Raw genomic sequence first — 21,778 nt, forward strand, 5'->3', positions numbered from 1 at the left:
AGTGGTTATCATTTATGTTGTTAAGTTCAACATATCCTGTGAAATTATGCCTTTTTCTTTAGATATTTTATATTAGAAATTTAGAGAGTATTGTATCTCAATGCTTTTAACTTTCTTATTCCTCTCTTTAAACTTTGTCTCTGAATGTTTAGAGATTTTTACTCATTTATTTTCTTTCTTGTCTCTATTCTTTCTTCTTTCCCATTCTCTCAATATTTATGTGTATTCTGTCTTAAGCTTTCTTCCTCCTTTAATGTAATACTCAACCTTGGATGGTTTAATGCATACAGTATATGCTGAAATTCCTGAGAGCAATATATTTAATAAGAAGCACAGTGCCACAATTTAGAACATGGAATTACGTCTTGGTTATACAATCTGACACCTTCTAAATTATCACACTGGTCAAACATAAACATGAAAAACACAAACTAAGATGTTCATCACGTTGCAACACCTTAAATCTAGACACTTTATTACTGCATTAACATAATTTTTCTTCTGATTGAATAGTTGCCAATAATAATAGCCTGTGGTGTGTATGCAAATAAGGATGAGGAATATAGATTTCACAGGAATTTGGTGTGGTTTGTTATATTTTCTTTACTTTTTAATCAAGTCTCTTGGTAGACTTAAACGTTTAGGGGCTTTGATTAAAATCACTGGGTTAAAAAAATGATTTCTTTCTGCAGCTCTGATTTGCTATCGTCACAGTCCCTACTAAGCCAATAAACTCTTTCATCTGCCCTCTCTAGTCCAACAGAGAATTGTAGTCTATACTGCTATCGATTTCCTTCATGATAAAACCACAGAGATATTGCTGTTCTATGTAATTATAGTATTTTACAGTGAAATCTATAGCTTCTGTTTACCAGTAAGCTTGGTGTTTCTGGCAGAGTATTGCTGCCAAAGCCTTGTAAACAAATAATATTACCTTGGCCCTTATTTTGGTGAACAAAAGACTTTCTAATGACAAAACTACAAAGCTTATGTAAAGGAATGAGGTCTGTGTTAAGAACAAGAGTAGAGGAGACAACCAAAGAGTTGCAGTTACCATTTACGAATAAACATTTAATATTTACTTTGGAAGAATCAGTGTCATGAATGAATTAATACTTCTTTAGTAAAAGTGTAATATTATCTCACAATGAAGCTCACTGACCTACCCGTGAGCCAAGTACAAGATACAATCATTGAATCTACTCAAATTTATATAAAAATATTTTACATATAAATAATTATACTGTTAGCTAAGAGAAATTCCATTTATAAGGGATGTAAGACAGAAAGTGATCAAGATGTCACTGTACAGTATTATTCTACAACAAGCTAAATTAGTATTTGTTTAAAAGCAGTACACTGTGAAACATGTAGAAAATATTATTATTAATGTTTCAAAACAACCAAACTCAGACATTTTTCTTCCTGAAATATTACAAAAGCCAAAAGAGGCAGAAGACATGGATATGAGTCCTAATGACTGAGAGTTAAGATTTCAGTGAGAGCAGGGACAGTCCTGGGGTTGAGATGTAGAGGAAACCAGAGCCTGAACACATAAATAAACTCATCAATGACTGCCCCAGTATGACTAGAACTAGCATCTAGAGCATTTCCAACTACCAGCCCAAGGAATCCATAGGGAAATTCATAGAAGCAAAGAGGAAAATAAGGTCCTCACTTCAAACCTATACTAAAACCACAATGCTACACCCAGCTCTGCTGTGGAATCTAAGAAACAGTACAAGGAACATTTTTTTTAAGATGTGTAATTAACATAATTGCTAAAAATTTTTGAGTACTAAGACAGACAATACAAACCATACTATTGAGTCTTTGCAACCTGAAGGCATTGGTCTGTGAAAAATAGTATAGTCTAGAAAATGAATTTACAATGGAAGGTTTATTATCATCCTTGAGATCGTATGAAACAAGTTACCCCTCAGTTTTGCAGTATATTTTTTAAATAGGATTATATGAAATGGTTCTGACAAGGAGGGCAGAACACATAGAGAACAAGATATAAAGAATAAGAAAGCTAAGCTATAAAACAAAATAAAAAATAAAGAAATCTAAAAAATAAAATGCTAAGCCAGCAAGTACATTTATCTTTATGTTGAAATACAGTTTAACTGACAGCTCATTTAATCTTTATAATGATTTTGTGGTAAGAGCTACTCTGTCATGCTTGACATATAATAGTTTAACCCATGTATACCTCTTATTCTGATAATAGCAATGCAAATACTATCTGGGTGGCTTGATCCAGAAAGGAGATGCATCTATATGTATGAATACACAATAATACAATGCTAGGTTACATGTGTCAATAGGTTCTTGCAACTATCTCTCTGGATTTTAGCTTTTAATATCTTCTAAAGCTTGAAGAGGTACTCAGCCAGATAGAAGAGTTCAAGTCTGACTACTCTTCTTGCTGAAGGAGATGAATTTAAAAATGCAATTTACAAACCAAAACAATGGCCTGGGATTGTGTCTGCATCAGTGAACTTCCTGACTCTACGAAAGTAAAACCTAGACATTCTGCACACTTTGCACTTTCTAATTCATGAAAACATTCACAGGGCATACAGCACTTCCATCAGTTCTCAGCAGAGGAAGTGCAAGGGTCTGTGAGTAAGGTTCCTAGTGGGATTATTGCATATCTGGGACCCCAGAATCCTGGGTGCATTTAATGAAGGGAAATCACGACTCCACAAACCATCCTGGCAAGACTTCAGAATGATGTGTTTCTGGCTGCCTGTGCTATGCATTTAAGAAGGTGCCACTGAACCTCTTGTGAAGTTTTGTAAGCACAGCAGTGTGATAGGGAAACATAATGGTGAAAGTTAGACAGTGGATGCTTTTATCTGTAATTTAGAAGGAGCTGATGTCATAGCATTTGTATCATTCTTCATATGTCTGGTGTCCCAGCTGTGAAATAAATATTCTATCTGTAGACAGCCCACCCAACAGAGTGCTCCACAGCCTTTAGTAATACCAGTGTGGTTTGCTTTGTTCCTTTCTGGTAGAACATTTCCCTCCTTTTGAAAGCAGGGTTGTGGTTAGAAACCTGAGCCCACAGAAATGTGAGACACACCTACAGAGCCCCAAACAGCTCAGTGTGAGGAGACAAAACCAAGGTCTTTTGACGTAGATGGAAACTCTGAGAAGGGCCAGAAAGGTGCCATCACACAGACATCCTTAGCACAGCAAGAATTCCCTCAAGAGGCTGAGTGCAGACACAAGGATGTTGACTGAATTTACTTTTATGCCTAAAAATCTAGCAGACAGAATGACATCCATATTCCCAGACTCGGGCTGGGGATATGGCCTAGTGGCAAGAGTGCCTGCCTCATATACATGAGGCCCTGGGTTCGATTCCCCAGCACCACATATACAGAAAATGGCCAGAAGTGGCGCTGTGGCTCAAGTGGCAGAGTGCTAGCCTTGAGCAAAAAAAAGAAGCCAGGGACAGTGCTCAGGCCCTGAGTCCAAGCCCCAGGACTGGCCAAAAAAAAAAAAAAACAACAACACCATATTCCCAGACTCCACATCTCTTCACTGTTTCTACCAGATGCCTTTCTTAATAGAAGAGGGATATAGAAATGTCACAGGCTTCAGAATTAAGAATGTGTTATTTTTTTAAGTGCGTTGGTAAGGATGGACTAATATATTACAGCACATGGGCAACTGATGCATGAACTTGATTTTGCTAAGCTGATCAGTTGAGTTTCAGACATTTATACTTCACCTACTGGGCATCATCCTGGCATATTAATTACCTGCCATTCCCATTTGAAAGGGGGTGAGTGGTTATTGTCACAAACAAGGGTTCAGAAAGGCTTAGCATATCATCATCACCACCCACTGAGAGCAACCATGGCAAATGTAGAGAAAGAACATCCATAATAAGCAAGTATTCAGTTCAATGTTGGTGGTCATGTGCTAGAATCTATGTATTATTTGGGATTCCTTAAGCTAAGTCAATAAATAAACCCTCAGAAGAGGTTGACCCTGATTGTCTTTGACAAAACTTGACCTTTAACATCATTAGGAAAAGACAGAACCTGGACATATCTACTTAGAATGGCCCTTGAGATTTTAATAAGAGCATTTGCATTGGGAAATATGTATACATATATATATATATATACACACACACAAACATAATTAGAATAAGAAAGCTCTAATCTTTTGACTTTGTGTAAAATCACTAGAAAAAAAAAAGACCAAGCAGGCAAGTCAAGGGAAGGAGAAGGTTCACTGAGAACAAAGATTTTTCAAATGATAGAATCATAAAATGAAGGAAAATCATTTGAAGTTTTCTACTGTATATCTAGTAGATAAATGAACACAGAAGTGGATACTTAAAACAAAACAGAAAACAGTTAATGCACCAAAAGACCATTAAACCATTTATTATACCTAACTCTAGTCATCTTTATATAAGATAGCAATAAATAAATCTTGTTTTTCTTTTATCTTCATAGCACCCTAAAATCATCTGTCATATATGGGTATATATACATAACTTTAGATGTACGTAGTTATATACATGCCTTATAAATTTTATTTATAATATATACACAATGTATGTAATCATATATATGTTTTATATACATATAAGGTATACATATATAATTATATATGCATTAGGTGTGTATACACACACACATACTGACATATATAATGTTCAAATATGCAACTCCCTGTTGGAATTTAGTGAGTGAACATCAAAGATAAAGGTCTGGTTTTCAGACTCAACCTGTTTTCTATTTTGGCTAAGAGTTTGACCCGCAATGTAAGGGTTAGTTTTCATTCCCAAGGTTCTCCGTATAGCACTTGCCCATAACAAGTATTCCTTAAATCTTGACTGGGACTTTTTTAAATTTAGAGAACTTAAAACTTGCTATATTTTGTATTTTGTGATTAAAGGAATTTCACCTTCACCCTTAATTATATTCACTTTGCGACTAATAATGCCCTTATATTATCTTAAGTTGCCTCGGACATTTGTCTTCTATGTCAGACAGGCCCATACTGAGATACCAATGACTTCAGTTTAACACTTAAAGATTTAAAAAAATGCAACTTTAGACACAGAATTTTTTATCATCCCCTAATAATAGTTCACTTTTACAAAGGAAAAATCTGAAGCACAGAAGTGAAATAGTTACCTGACACCCCACAGACCAGTGCTAGAGGCAACAGGTAAACCTCCATCTCTCTTATTTTCAAGCCTGTTCTTGTGAGAACTTTTGAAATCCTGGAGGTAAATGATTGCCAGATTTTACTTTTTTAAAATGAAATTTTCTTCTGACATGTGCTCCAATTATTGATGTTTATTTCTTTCTATTCATGATGGTAACATTACTAAGAGAAATTATGTTTCCCCTTTAAGTATTTACTTATTGTGGGATTTTATATGAACTATAATGTGATTGTCATGCATTAAAGATTACATCATTATAAAAGGTTCTCCAATTTCCTTAGACTAGAAAAGCCAAGATTTGGTATACCTCTTTGGTCCATGTTTGAAACTAACATTATTTAGAAGTTGTCTCATGAGAGGGGGAAAAATCCTCTGTTATTGTACCTTCCTAAACTTCATGAATACCAATGGCAACGTTACATAAAGAGACATTTTTGTGGTTTACATTATTAATATCATTTCATCTGATTTGCAAATCCTAAATGAAGCCAGGAACATAACTTTTCTGTTAGCTCCTCATATCTCCTGGCTTAAATCCAACAAATGCTCATTATAACACAAAGTTCAAGACTAGAGCCCAACAGCCATATGCAGAAAACTCAAAGTAGACCCAAGCCTGTCACCATGCACCAAGATCAACTCAAAATGGATCAAGGACCTCAATATCAGACCTGAATCCTTGAAACTACTGAAGGACAGAGTAGGAAAGACGCTAGAACTTATAGGCACAGGAAGGAACTTCCTGAATATAGTCCCAGGGGCACAACAAATAGGGGAAAGACTCGACAAATGGGACTACTACAAATTAAAAAGTTTCTGCACAGCTAAGGACATAGCCACCAAAATAGAAAGACAGACAACAATATGGGAAAGGATATTTACCAGCAGAGCAACAGACAAAGGCCTGATATCGGTCATCTACAGAGAATTAAAAAACCTAAGCCCCTCCAAGCCCAATAAACCTATTAGGAAATGGGCAAAGGAGCTAAAGAGAGACTTCACAAGAGAAGATATAAAAATGGCAAAGAAACATATGAGGAAATGCTCAACATCCCTGCTAGTAAAGGAAATGCAAATAAAAACAACCCTGAGATACCACCTCACCCCAGTTAGAATGGCCTATACTCTGAACTCAGGCAACAACAAATGGTGGAGGGGGTGCGGGGAAAGAGGAACCCTTCTCCATTGTTGGTGGGAGTGCAAATTAGTACAACCACTTTGGAGAACAGTATGGAGGTTTCTCAAAAAGCTCAATATAGACCTACCCTATGACCCGGCCATACTACTCCTAGGCATCTATCCTAAACAGCAAACCCCAAGATATCAAAAAGACATTTGTACTTTCATGTTTATCATGGCACAATTCACAATAGCCAAAATATGGAAACAACCCAGATGCCCCTCCACAGATGAACGGATCAAAAAAATATGGTACTTATACACAATGGAATACTACATAGCGATTAGGAATGGTGAGATATTGTTATTCGCAGGGAAATGGTCAGAACTCGAACAAATAATGTTGAGTGAGACAAGCCTAGAACACAGAAAACAAAGGGGCATGGTCTCCCTGATATATGACTGTTAACAAAGGGAGACGGAGAGACAGTAGAGACCAAGTCTGTGAATACTGTATATGTTCTTGATACATTGTATATTGTATATATGTCTACCTAACCTAGAGAAGGGATAGAAAAACAGGACGTAAGATATCACAAGAAATGTACACACTGCCCTACTATGTAACTGTACCCTTTTTGCACAACACCTTGTCAAAAAATTTGTGTTCAATTAATAAACAAATTTAAAAAAAAAAAGACTAGAGCCCAAGGACTCAGATCCATCTCTCACTTTCCTTTAACTCCAGCTACAGAAGGTGAGACAAGTCCCTCACTATTCTGTCCATGAGCAAGTTCCAAGCTTATCCACTCACCTTAACACCAACATCATGAGGTCTTTCAAGTTAATGAAGGCCTCCACTCTGAATTTACACCTGGCCTGGTTCTCAGAGCGTATCGCATGTCTCATATCTGTATATTTGTTTGATAATATTTCTACAAAGAATATCACTTGAACCATTAAAACATGTGTATTACCGTGTTTTTCTCCTAAAGCTTAAAACCATGATCAATTTTGACTATCACTGACTAGGCATGTTATATAAGAAGAAAAGCTTTGTGGAAGACTAGAAAAAGAAATCACAGTTGATGTTGTTTATTAGGGAAGTTTGAGATTTGCATTTAGTTTCTGGCATGGTACCTAAGGATTTCCAAAAATAACTCTATTAAATGGGCTCCATTCAGCAATGTAATAACTTGGCATGGGCAATGTACATAAAGAAAAGGTTCTTACTTCCTGTAACATAAAATAAAAATTTTCTTTCCTTTTCAAGATAACTGGACAGGGACTCAGCTCTTGTGCAATAGTTGGACATCAGCTGGGAAGTATGAACAACCCTACCCCTAATTCAAAGGATGACCTTGTGCAAATGAGACTAAGTCCTTTGCCCTTAGTTGTGAAATGCCAAAAAGAAGCCCCAACACCCTATGACAATCAAAAGCAACCCAAGAAGTAGTACCTTTTCCACTTTCCAAATACTCCCTTCAGAGGTAGAAACACTTCAAGTTGAGAAATCACAATAATATCAATCTTCACCTGATAATTTGCTTCTGAAATCATCAGTGTCTCTTGCCAGAAGCCACAAAGGCTGAGAATAAACCTCTCTCAACACTGCTACTGAAAAAAGCACTTGGCTGAGGTTTTTGTAATAACTGGAGAAGCATATTCAACTCTACACAAATAAAATTTCTTTTTTTGTTTGTTTGTTTTTGTTTTTGGCCAGTCCTGGGCCTTGGACTCAGGGCCTGAGCACCTTCCCTGGCTTCTTCCCGCTCAAGGCTAGCACTCTGCCACCTGAGCCACAGCGCCCCTTCTGGCTGTTTTCCATATATGTGGTGCTGGGGAATCGAACCCAGAGCTTCATGTGTAGGAGGCAAGCACTCTTTTTTTTTATTTGTTTATTAATTGAACACAAATTTTTTGACAAGGTGTTGTGCAAAAAGGGTACAGTTACATAGTAGGGCAGTGTGTACATTTCTTGTGATATCTTACATCCTGTTTTTCTATCCCTTGTCTAGGTCAGGTAGACATATATACAATATACAATGTATCAAGAACATATACAGTATTCACAGACTTGGTCTCTACTGTCTCTCCGTCTCAGGAGGCAAGAAGCACTCTTGCCACTAGGCCATATTCCCAGCCCCTACACAAATAAAATTTCTTGACAATCTAAGGTCTTCGTGTAGCTTAGCAATGTGTATTATAATGATAGTGATAATGATTGTTGGTCATTTATGGGTTGCTGGAACTGTAGTGGCACTTTACCAATTTCATTTATTCTTTTCACAGCTATAGGATCAAGTGTCCACATCCCCTTAAATAGCTGAGAAAATTCATACTTGGGGAAGGGATGTAGTTTGACCATGTTCTCATGGCTTAAAGAGGCAGAGTTAGAATCCAAATAGAAGTGGACAAGACTGACAAATTCAAGTTCATGAGTGTTTCACTGCACAGCTCCGAGAATTTCCTGCCCATGTTACTTTAAGTAGTAAGGAACTTAACTGCAATCTCTAACTTCTGAACCAGTACCCAAAAAGTGACACCAAAAGCATTTACTCCGTGCTGTGTTGTGCCGGACATGTAATTTTTTATTATTGCTAGGACTGCTCTCAGCAGGGTCACCTCATTAGCAGAAGAAAATGGCTCCTGTTGGTCCATGAGGGATGGATCAGATGAACAAGCATAAAAACAAAGTCTGGAAAGCAATTCTTTGTTCCTCGCTTAGGGGACAGAACAGTCATCCCTCTCTCCTCTGGTTCCCAGCATCCTATGTGATGTTTTACTTCTGCAGTTGTACAAGTGGTTTGAAAGAGATAGAAAAAGGTTGGCAGAGCTGCCTTCCAAAGTCTTTGTCAGCGTTTCCATAACAGAGCAAATTGGGGTGGTGAGCACACTTAATACTGCTCTGTCCTATATTTTCCCATGTAGAAAAATAAGTTTAGCTAGACTGATCCTAATAGGCTATGATGAATAAGAGTAAATAAAAATTTTTTCTAATTTTTATTTTAGAGCTACCTCATTGCAACCTGATTGCATGCCATCAAATACAGTGCTCTATGTATTCATTAATGAGCATCTCTCAAAGCCAGCAGAAATCTTATCACTTTGCTTCTTGTGCAGTCCATTCTCTGTCAAGAAGCCAAAGCTATTTGGTATGTGTACCAATACTGGGGCTTGAAATTAGGGCCTGGACACTATCCCTTAGCTTTTGCACTCAAGGCTGGTACTCTACCACTTGAGTCACAGCTGTACTTCTAGCTTTTTACTGGTTAGTTGATTATAAGAGTCTCTGAGATTTGTCTTCTCATGCTGACTTTGAACTGTGATCCTCAGATCTCAACTTCCTGAGTATCTAGGATTACAAGCATGAGTGAGCCAAGGGCAATTGGCCCAAACCAATTCTGGGGGAAATTAGATTCAGTCATAAGATTTGCATTTCATCTGGAATAAAATTAAAACTCTGGCTAGTTTGCCAACCTCATTTGCTTCTTTGTCTTGCTCACTACCTCTCAACCAGTGTGGTTATATGTGAAGATTTTCTCACTCACTGTTGGTCTTCATAGAGCTCTATTTCCTCCTAATCTTTACTGCTTGCTTTTTTTTTAAAGCACTAAAGCTACAACTCAAATTATATCTCAATAAAAAGTTCTCCCCTAATTTTCTAACTGGCCATCCCTACTATCTCTAGTCTCATTACATTATTTTTCCTTTTATTTTTGCCTTCTTTTCTTTTCTCATTTCCTTACACAGTTCTGGGCAAATCCTCTACCACTTAAAACACCATTCTACTCCTATTGCTTTTACTAAGTTTTGAAATTGTGCCTCCTGCTTTTACCTAGGGCTGCCCTTGCAATGAAATCCTGTTATCTACCCCTCAGCAGGAGTTGGGATCATAGGACACGCATGAACTACCACATTCCACATTTTTTGGCTTTATTTTATTTTCAGTACTTAAAATGATTGTGTATATTAAGTTGCTCACTTGCAAGCTTACTGTTAAACTCCAATATAGGAAAGCATCTTCCATTTCCAGAATAGAAACCAAAATATAATTTTCAAGACTACTTGTTGATGAAGGAATGAATAAATTATACATTTAAATTATGTGACTAAAATTAAATATACATCTCAGAGAAAAAAATACCGTCATGTACAAATATAATTCTTATACTACAAATGTACATAAATGTGGGTAAGTTAAAATTAAACCTAATAGTATAAAATTGTTTCCTATTATTCTTTATTCTTCTTATCAAGGACAGAAATTCTACCGGGAAGTGGGGATATAGAGGAAACCCAGAATTGCTTTGTTGAGAGACATTTCAAACCATTATTTTTAGCTCTGGACATAGACTTTTCCTTTTAAAAGACTCAAATCATTTATGGCTCCTACCTGCAATCCTAGCTACTTAGGATACTGAGATCTGACAATGAAGGTTCAACATCAGGCTGGGCAGGAAAGTTTGTGAAACTCTTCTCTTGAATTAACCAGCAGAGTGCCAGAAATGGAGGTGTGGCTAAAGTGGTAGAGCCCACCCTGTGTGGAAAAAGCCAAGTGAGGGCAGAGGGCCTTGAGTTCAAGTCCCAATAAGTATTCAAAGCTTCTGCTTACTTAAGCAGGCTCACTGCTCTCTTACCAAATGTGTCCACATGATTATCAGAATATCTCCAAATACTCTATTGTACACCCATTCCCTTGCCCTCGTACATGTAAGAAACTAGGTCTTCACACATTCTTCTACTTAGCATCACTTCCCAGAAAATGACATTGTGTCTGGTCTCCTTCACTAGCCGTGAACTTGTTTTGTTCTATCTCTGAGTTTCTATTTTAAAAAGTCTACATTTGTCCCAGTTGTCCTTTCATTGAGTTCACAGAATACAAATGGAAAAAGGTTATTACCCAACAGAGATGTTTAAAAATGAAAATCAAACCTAATACATGAACTGAGACAACTGGAATAAGGAATATAATATTTATAAAAAAAAGTAGGAGGCTGCAATCATTGCTCTAAAATAAAGCATTAAAAATTAATTCAGAGCAAACCTATCTGTGCTGCAACGAACCTCTTTTTCATCAAAGTAGTGCTGTGTGTTTTCCCAGAATTAGTTCCCAAATAGGTAAATACTTGTAAGAATGGAGAATTCTACAAACTGTACAAGAGCTACTGCAGGCCTGATTTAGAGTTGCTTTTAGTATTAGAGCTTTCTGGGATTTTTGTTTTTAACCAATTAATTGTGATTCATGGTTGTTCCTCTATTTTATTTTTGCCCTTAAGTATTACTAGAAATATTTGAATAACATGCTGCTGTTCAATGTTCATTGGATTAATCCAAAGAGTGCTGTACTATTTGGTTAATTCAAAGGCTACAGAATATTAAATGGATTAAATTGGATAAATGTGAGTACCAGTTAGAAGTTGTGCTTCAAATTTTCCAATCTATTTCTCATTTCAAAAAGTTTTGTGTTCTGACTTTAAAAACAAACAAACATTGTCTCCTTGCTTTCCCTATTTTCCCTCATCATTAGTAGCATTATGTTACTATTATTATTAGTTACTACTTCAGAATACTCTGAAAAGAAAAAAGAATGGGGGCTGCGAATATGGCCTAGTGGCAAGAGTGCTTGCCTCACATACATGAAGCCCTGGGTTCAATTCCCCAGCACCACATATATAAAAAACGGCCAGAAATGGTGCTGTGGCTCAAGTGGCAGAGTGCTAGCCTTGAGCAAAAGGAAGCCAGGGACAGTGCTCAGGCCCTGAGTCCAAAGCCCAGGACTGGCAAATTAAAAAAAAAAAAAAAAGAATGGGTACAATTTCTGCATATTTGGGAGATTAATTTAGTATTTTGTAATTAGTATTTTGTAATTTAGCATACTTCTCAAACCCTAAAATAGATAGCATTATAATGTCAAGGCCCTATTGATTGTCAAACAATTTCAAGTTAAGAAAAACAATCCGATTCCCATTGCCTTGACCAAATGCTCAGCCCTTGGACAATCCCTATTGGATAATATTAAATTAAAGGGACAAGAAACAAGAGAAAATCCAAACTGTAGATTGGAGGTGGATGGCAAGCAGTGATCACAGCGCAGTTCAGCAAATGGGTGCTTAACCTTTGACCAATGAACAAAGGTCTTCTTTGGTCCAGTTAGACCAAGAGAAAGCTTTTATGATTAAATGAAAAAAAAACTGTTTAGAGACTTTTGAGAATGTCCTGGGAATTAAAACATATGGCAGGGATAAGGAAAAAAGATTTTGCTTATGCTAATGACCCTTGATGCCTGAAATAAATTAGATCCATTAGAGTTTATGCTCAATAAAAGAAAGAGTTTAAGCACTCCAAAGTTAGTGACTCGAGACCAGTTTTTGCTCTGAAATTCAATCTGCCTACTTATTAATTCGTAGCAAGGCTCTACAGCAGACAGAGGAGGCAAAATCATAATTCTGTACTAAACCAGAATTTTAAAGAACCACAGGTTTCTTCTCTTCATCTTTTAATTAAACCATTTTTCATGCTTCCCATTTTGTTCCCTTCATGAATTTAATTTTGTTACCATTTTTGTTTTGCTTTATTTTGTTTTTCTTTTCAAGGTTTCATTTATCCTATACCAACTGAGCAGAGAACCCAAAGTGAATATGGATTTTCCTGTAAGTTTGATGTCTGGATTTTATGTTACTGAATAATCATTTAATATTCGTGCCCTCAGTTTAAGTTTGCCTTTCTTTCTATCACAGATGTACACACAGGAAATAGGAGACTAATGTATTCTAACATGAAAACAAATTAGATTTTTGATGCTGAAGAGAAGAAAGGGTCATTTCAAGACTCCATCAGCTTTAAAATCTATCAGTCTACCACTGGAAGTGCATGTCCCAGCCAGTGAGAATACATATCATGCAATAAGCTGAAAGAAATAAAGGGCAGAGTTCAAATACTGAAAAGAGAAAGGTTGAGAAAACACCATCTATTGTGCTGGAAATCATAAATGTTGAATAAGTAATTATGTCCTGGTAAGGTTAAAACACTAAGGATTTAGATGGGATATTCAAACCACAGTTCAGAATCCTGCTACAGAGTTTTGACTATAATCCAGCAATGAAGTGAAGACACCATGTTGAAACCAGTGTTGACATAATCAAGAGTATTTAAAATATCACTGAGTTTCTGGAATGGGGAGGAATAGCTGTCAATATTAACTGGGTTGATTAGGAAGTGGAACCTGGAAATTTTAGGAAAAGTAATAGTTTAAAAAAAAACAAAACCTGGAAGTATAATTCTTTCACAGAGCTTTAAAACACAAAAACATAAAAAGAGAGCCATTTCCAATGGAGAGTATGAGTTACAATGTGAATCCAAGCCAAATGAACCAGCAAGCTCTTTCCTCCTATTAACTGTCCAAGGAATGAATGATGCTACCTCAAATTTTAGGTCACCAGATGTATGAATTTGAAAATTCTCTCTCCCTCCAAAATGTGTATTATGTAAAAATAACTTCCTAGAGTTCCAGCCTAGCCATGAACACAACAGATTCAGTTAACTCTGCTAAACATTTTTTGTATGTTTCATAGAAACTAAGACACAGAGATTTAACAATGTTTAAATTCTATTTGCTTTAATTATCAGCTCCTTGCCATTTCTAGTTGGATCAAACCATGTTCCATTTCACCAAGGCAATCTAAATCATTGACAGAAAATCTCATTTTGATTTATCCCAAAAGAGACTTTCAATGGATGGCTGTTTGTGTCCATCAGCCAGTCACTTTCCTTCCTTAATAATCCATGATCACTAAGCCAAGCTTTCATCTTAGCTAGAACACCATAGAGCAATATTTTATTTCCATAGTGAGTATCTCAAATATAAATCACTTCCAAGGGCCTGTAGAAAGGTTCAGGTTCTCAGAGGTTAAAAGGCATCTACATTGAAGACTAGGCTTAAGAAGGTGATAGGCATTAACCTCTGCCCCTATAGTTTGTTCTTGTCTAAATACACCTTTCTAATCTAACATCTTTGCTCCTTGTATTTGCTTTGCTTAGTTGAACCATTCCCACTCACCCTCTCCTTTGACTTAGGGGAAAGTGCGAAGACTTCTCAGGAAAGTTATTTCATGACTGGAATTGACACTTACAAATACATTCTGGTTCCATAAATATACAGATTGAACGCATGCCCAGATATGTTTAACAGTGCTTTCTGTTTTTTAAAGAACAATCAGTGAATTAAAAAAGCCTTCTAAACTTTTTTTTTTTACCTGAAAGGAGTAATAAACTTTTCTCCTCTGTGGGTTTGGGATGATTTTAGCTCCAGTTACTTTATATGCCTAGCAATAAATGGTCTGTTATGCTGCCCAATTATAAGATAGATTAGTGGGTGGATTGATGCAGAGTGAGAAAGAAAAAGAAATCAGAGATCATTTTCCACTGAAAGGCCACAGTCGTTTTATATAGCTTTTGAGATAGATTTGAAATTAACCTATAAAAAAGGCAATAAATGTCGAAAAAAATTACAGCAATGCATATTTGTACCGTGGGAAGTCGCTTCAAGGGGTTGGTCCAATGTTTCATCCTTTCCCTTCTAGCTGCTCCTGATTCCGATGATGTTGCTCTCTATGTTGGGATTGTGATAGCAGTGATCGTTTGCCTGGCGATCTCTGTCGTGGTGGCCCTGTTTGTGTATCGGAAGAATCACCGTGACTTTGAGTCTGACATCATTGACTCTTCGGCACTCAATGGTGGTTTCCAGCCTGTGAACATCAAGGCAGCCAGACAAGGTCAGTGGACATTCCAGTCCTCACCCTGTTATTCACACTGCTTCCCCTGTATGGCTTTGAATCTGGTGATATCCAGGTCATTCAGCTCAGCTAGGACATAAACTCAGGAGGTATAATGATTTTGATTGACTTTTTCATTACTGAACCTGATTTGGATGGCATTCACCATACGAAACAACAAATGAAAGTTGGCAAAGGGTATAAACCATCGTTTTGCCCCTTTCCTATCAGGTGTTTCTGTCCTGCTTTTTCATCTTCCATTTGGAAAAAAAGAAAAGCATGTGTTTTCAATGAATGCCTTTCTCGTCTCATTTACCCTTCGGGGGGCACCGGGTATTTTACCCGGGGGTGGGGGGCACAGGGTATCTTACCCTGGGGGCGGCCACAGGGCATACTCAAGTTTCAACTAAGAGTCTCACATTTGCTAGGCAAGCCTTCTAATGCATAAAACACAACCCCAATCTTCTACTTAAAAAAAAAATGGTTCTCATAGAGAGTCTCTTGCTTTTGCCCAGGCCAGAGCAAAAGGACAAATATTACCAAATAATGATCTTGAGGGGCTTATTGTTCAACTGGATCTGTTGACATAGAAAAGTATTTCAGATGGAATGAATAGATGTCCAAAAATAAATACAGAATGAGCAGAATTACTTATATGTAATCATTAATTAAATGAATATGTATTGTCTGATGGTGCTGTTATTAGCAATGCCTTAAAGTCTGTCCATCTCCCATATGAACTGCCTTGCTTTTGTCTGACTAATGTACCCAGGCATGAATGGAGAATACAAATGTATTTGTTTTCCTCTTTCTGGTGCAGATCTTCTGGCGGTACCCCCAGACCTCACGTCAGCTGCAGCCATGTACAGGGGTCCTGTCTATGCCCTGCATGATGTCTCCGACAAAATCCCAATGACCAATTCTCCAATTCTCGACCCACTGCCCAACTTGAAAATCAAAGTCTACAACACCTCAGGGGCTGTCACTCCCCAAGATGACCTCTCTGAATTCACCTCCAAGCTCTCCCCGCAGATGACTCAGTCCTTACTGGAGAACGAGGCCCTCAACCTGAAGAACCAGAGTCTCGCCAGGCAGACGGATCCATCCTGCACTGCCTTCGGCACCTTCAACTCTCTTGGAGGCCACCTCATCGTTCCCAATTCAGGTAATTCTTAACAGGTGCAAATGACAAAGAAGTGTCTTGAAGGAATACTTTTGTTCCTAGTTCTTTATTGCTTTCATTAGGCTTGAAAAGTTTTATGTCCCTTATTTAACCTAAATCTGCTTTCCATATAAATCAAACAACCGCAGACAAATATGTGCCAAACATCTATCTTCCCTGAACCAACTTCTCCAGAAATATTGTACTCAGGACTTTCTCCTGAGGTATAATTCATAACTGTCCCTGACCTTCTTCTATAGTCTCACCTCAGAAAATAACAGCAAGCCAGCCGCCCTCACTGCCTCTACTGCTTAAAACGATGAATTAATTTGAAAACAGGAATTGGTTCAATTCCAATTTAATAAAGGAAGCAATTACATCAGAATACTAATTTTTAGATGATAAGAAACATCGTGGGGGCTGGGAATGTGGCTTAGTGGTAGACTGCCTGCCTACCGTGCATGAAGCCCTGGTTTCAATTCCTCAGCACCACATAAACAGAAGAAGCCAGAAGTGGCGCTGTGGCTCAAGAAGTAGAGTGCTGGCCTTAAGCAAATAGAAGCCAGGGACAGTACTCAGGCCCTGAGTTCAAGCCCCAGGACTGGCATATATAGATAGATAGATAGATAAATAGATAGATAGATAGATAGATAGATAGATAGATAGATAGATAGATAGATAGATAGATAGATAGATAGATAAAACAGCATAAGAGTTATCAAGTCATTATTTATGAACTTAACTCTTCATTACAATCTTCAACCATAGTGTTTATCAGGTTCTCATTCCAACTTCTGATTTATCTACCTATCATCTTATCTTCTTCATCAGGTGTGCTTTCTTTGGTAGTGTTGCCTAGTTTTCAGTGTATTTTGGAGTAAATCTGCATCTAAACAAAAAACTTTATAAATGTCTTTTGTATTGAAGTTAGTGATGATGTTGAAGATTAGAATTCATTTGTCAGTAGCAGGAATAGGTTTGGAACCACAGGTCATAAGAAGGCCAATTGCTTCTTCTTTGAATATGCCTTATCTCTTTTGGACAAGACTATGAATATTTTTAACGCAGTAAATGGAAGCAATCTAACTGACTTGGTGTGTTACTATAACATAAACCTGTATTGCACATATATAGTCAAGAAAGCCATATGAATCTAGGCCTGAATAGAAAAGTGTCTGGTTCTTTTTATTCAAACTCCTTTATTAATTATTTGGCAACTTCTGAGCCTGAATCTTTAAAAAAAAGTATTTTAATACAATTATAATAGTTAATAGGACATCATTTTTCATTATGTTTTTGAAATACATAGAAAAAATAGGTTTTCAATATATTTTATACCTAAGATGGTATTTTCCACAAAATGCTTTTATATACTTTTTCTCATTCTCATTCTATTTACATGCTCTCCAAAAATCATGATATTTACTCGTAATAGGCCCATCAAACACATAATCTATTATTTTCCCACTGTTTGAATGTTTTAATTGTTTCTAACACAGTTATTTCCCCCGTGGTACATATGGGATCCTGCCTTTCCTTCCCATTTGCCAATGTGAACTGTTATAAAAAATTGTTTGGGGGGAAGGAAGGAGCTAAAAAGTTTTAAATACTTAATATGTACAAGGCAAGAGTGGCCGATGTGTGTTACTTAAAATAACAGTGATGTGTCAGAAATTATTCTTTGTAGTTTGCATATATGTTTTAACCCTGTAACAATGATAAGGGTAAATTTCATGACTTTGAGTGTACAAAACAAAGTGCTCAGTCTAGGTAGCCTCATATGCTGTCATCCGGTTCCTGCATAAACCATTCTTTCATCTGCACAACAACCCCACTTCCCCAACTCCACAGCAATTTGATCACGTGCCTTCTCAAAATCATGTGTCAACATCTTCAGCTAGCATTGCCAGCTATGACTCCCCCTCTCCCCAGACACTCCATTCTTTATTTTTAACACATGGCAGCATGGTCGGGCAAGCTTTCTTATTGCTTCATACTCATTTGGCATATTCTGGTTCCTTACTAATAGAATTACATGTTAGTCAGGGACAAGAATGCTATCTTTTACATGTTGGCCTTTGTAGCAGTGCCAAGCGCTGTGCTCACAAACATACTCCATTAACTTTTATAGAGAGCTGAGTTAAGTGTATTTCATTGGGGAAAAAAAAAATGGTAGACCCCCAACTGCTTTGCAATGCCGACCACCCCAAATCACTTTCTGTGATGATGATCACTAATGCAGGGTGGTGTTCTCACAGGGTGGGCCCAGCGCACCAACCTAGTCATCACCTGGACTCCACTTAGAACGCTAAAGTTGTCCACTCACCCTCCCAAACCAGACACTCTGGGGTAAAGTTGAGTGATCAGTGTTTTTAAATATGCCTCAGGTGATTCCATGCAAGGGGATATTTTCATACTATTGCTATAGGCAAAGCTCAACCCAAATATATTGTCATGCTAAGAGCATGAGCTAGCAACTATCTTAAAAGTTCTGAATAGCTTTGTAGCTAAACTAGCAACTGCACACTTTTCTAGAGCTATGTATAATAAAGGTACGTTGCCCACCAATGCTTATGCTGTTGTAAACTAACACTAATTCTAACCAGATATTTCAGGATTAAAAAAATGTTTTTTGATATGTCTAAAGACAGTTTAGCGTTTTCCTGATTTTGAATCTTGTAAGAATGTTTGTAAGTTAGAAATAATACCACTGTTTGGAATGTCAAGAAGTTTTTGGGTTTTCCCTTGTTCTACAGGAATCTGTCTTTAAACAAAACACAAGTTTCAAAAATTACATCACTCTTTTAACTACTTCCCAAACAGGTCAGAGGGTGGATGCAATGGTCAGCAATAAGACCAACAGAGAGGAAAGCAAAGTGCCTGTGAATATTTACAGGCCTTTACAGAGCAGGAAACAGGCTTAGGGCTCCATGATCACAAAATCCCCTCATTCCTTTTTGCTTGCTACAACGAGATTCTAGAAGTTGTCTTTTGATTCATGTGTCTTACACAACTCCTTTCTTTTTTCCTTCTGCTGTTCAGGAGTAAGCTTGCTGATTCCCGCTGGAGCTATTCCCCAAGGGAGAGTCTACGAAATGTATGTGACAGTCCACAGGAAAGAAAGTATGAGGTAAATATACTTCTTTCTGATGCATTCGAACAATGCCAATGTCTAGCTTGGAGCAGGATAATAATAAATAATGGAAATAATGAACCCAACATTTTTTTTATTTTGACATGCATTTTTCCCTAGACTTATAACAAATCAAGTGTGCACTTTTCTTTACCTTTGAAACTTGAGAAGACAGTTTTGCAGGTGTTGAGTATGGGTGGAATGTCAGAAATCATTTTTTCTAAGTGGAAGTAGGACTCTACTAACAGAAAATAATAAAATGTGATACTTGGATTGTCCAGAGAAATTGTGTGAGTCACAAAGACACTGAGACCACATGACCTGACTCATTACAGAGTTAAAGATCAAAAAAGGTTGGACCCCCTTCACCCTTGAGCTCTCTCTCGTACCCCAACATGGACATATACATATTCTTCCTCTTTCCTAGCAAGAAGTCCTTCATATGTTTTACATTTACAAATTCTACACTTAGAATATTCAAAGTGCCTCTAGGGTTGATTAAAACAAATTGAATTAGATGGCTCTATTTGAGTGTGCCTTAATCATAAATATGAGGTTTTATTTAAGCAAAAACAAGAATAAACCAGGTGCCAGTGGCTCACACCTGGAATCCTCTCTATTCAAGAGGCTAAGATCTGAAGATCATGGTTCCAAGCCAGGTAGAACACAAAAGTCCCTGAGACTAGTCTTCAATTAGCCACCAAAAGGCTGTATGTAGAGGTGCCGCTCAAGTGGTAGAGTACTAGTCTTGAGTAAAAAAGCTCAAGGATAGTACTCAGGTCCTGAGTTCAAGCCCCAGGGCTAGCACAAAAATAGGGAAAGGAAAGAAAGGGAGAGAAGAGGGAGGGAGGGAGGGAGGGAGGGAGGGAGGGAGGGAGGGAGGGAGGGAGGAAGACAAATTTTCAGTTCAATCTCTAATGAGTCATAGGTGACTTTGCTTGATTAATTCCCATATAAAGTATGTACATTAAATGTTGAATTAGAAGAATGCTAAAGCCTTTTTTTTTAATGGTTGTGATAGTGAAGAAGGATAGGCACTGGCCCCTCAGCCCTGAGCTCTACATTCAAAGCCTGAGTGACAAGTGCAAAACTGGGTTATCATTACCTTACATTACTCCTTTTCTCTCCTCTGCTCTCATCTTCAGAACAACATCCATTTTTAGTCTGTGCCTTCAGTAGCTTCGTTATGTACTCAGGTACAAATATTGGTATTTATAATCATTTTGACCTAGAACATTTCCCCCCTCAAGTTGTTGTACTTTTACCTGCACAAATAACCAAAATTAGAGATTTTTTTTAAAAAAATTCCTTTAGCATTATTCATGCCTTAAATTTGAGCAACAGAAAATCACTAAAAGTCCTGTATTTACCAACATCAAATATTCATTATTTTTCATTCCTTATGTCAAATAACATCCACAAGCCATAACAATTCTCTTTTGCTGTAACAAAAAAAAAAGATTTGCAAACTCTAAGACCTTTTTTATTTCTTTGCTTGCATCCAGAATCGAGGTTAACATTAAGCATTCATCCATCAAGGCCTTTGCCAACATAGACATTTCGTTGACGCAGAAGCAAATATTGGATTGTGCTTTTGGCTAAGCAGCTGTGAGGTCCTCGTGGTCTCCCCTTTTCATGTGATTGCTGTTATCTTCAGCTAAAGTTCAAGGCTTAAATCTACCATAGTGATAGGTTGATCCTCAAAGGAGAAAAATCTCCCACCCCTACCATCATAGACTGGTACACTGGCTAAGTTGATTGTGCATTTGAAATGGAGGAAAGACAATAGAATATTGACAGGGCCAGATGACAGTTTCTAGGTTCCCCTGTCTTTGACTACAAAGGAAAGTACACAACTCATTCCTTGCTATACCAACCAGTTGAAGGTAGGTACATTAGCAATGACTGTTGGATCCAACGTCCATCAGAGAAGTTGTGTCTATGAACACAAAGCTGGAGAAAACTCAGCACCTCAGAAAAACTGTGTACCAGAGACTGTGAAACACAGAACCAACACTCAAAGTTTGGTAATAAAAATTTGAAAAAAAAAGAAATCTAGATCTATGTGAAAGAATAAATAACATTAATAAAATAAAAATAAAAAAACAACAAAAATGAGAATTCCTCTCGCCACCAATTTTCTGTTGCTACATTATGTTTGTCTGATGAAAACAAATGAGAAAGAACTTGCTTTAGAATATAGTAGTAATACAAAATTTCTCAGCCACTTAATCTCAGCATACTCTTAATTTCATTTACTCTTCAAGGCAACTCTGCCAGTTATAATGTGCCATTTCTACTGCCTAAGACCAGAACACACACCAGGCCTGTGCCTTCATTTCATCATGTCTTTGGATAACTTTCTGTTGCTCACTAAAGAC

At 37.2% G+C, this 21,778-nt stretch overlaps 1 protein-coding gene across 2 annotated transcripts in view; it reads left to right on the forward strand.

Annotated features, from left to right (window-relative positions):
- Unc5c (unc-5 netrin receptor C) overlaps positions 1–21,778 on the forward strand; it is a 334,931-nt gene that overhangs the window by 276,353 nt on the left and 36,800 nt on the right. The window contains exons 8-11 of one of the 2 annotated variants that reach the window (XM_048333767.1): positions 12,925–12,981; positions 14,911–15,102; positions 15,923–16,267; positions 19,307–19,394. In XM_048333767.1, the coding sequence (XP_048189724.1) occupies positions 12,925–12,981; positions 14,911–15,102; positions 15,923–16,267; positions 19,307–19,394 (682 nt within the window). The remainder of the gene's footprint in view (positions 1–12,924; positions 12,982–14,910; positions 15,103–15,922; positions 16,268–19,306; positions 19,395–21,778) is intronic. The other variant, XM_048333768.1, reaches the window with a different exon arrangement.

Source organism: Perognathus longimembris, chromosome 24 (assembly GCF_023159225.1).
Source record: "Perognathus longimembris pacificus isolate PPM17 chromosome 24, ASM2315922v1, whole genome shotgun sequence".
Lineage (NCBI taxonomy): Eukaryota > Metazoa > Chordata > Mammalia > Rodentia > Heteromyidae > Perognathus > Perognathus longimembris.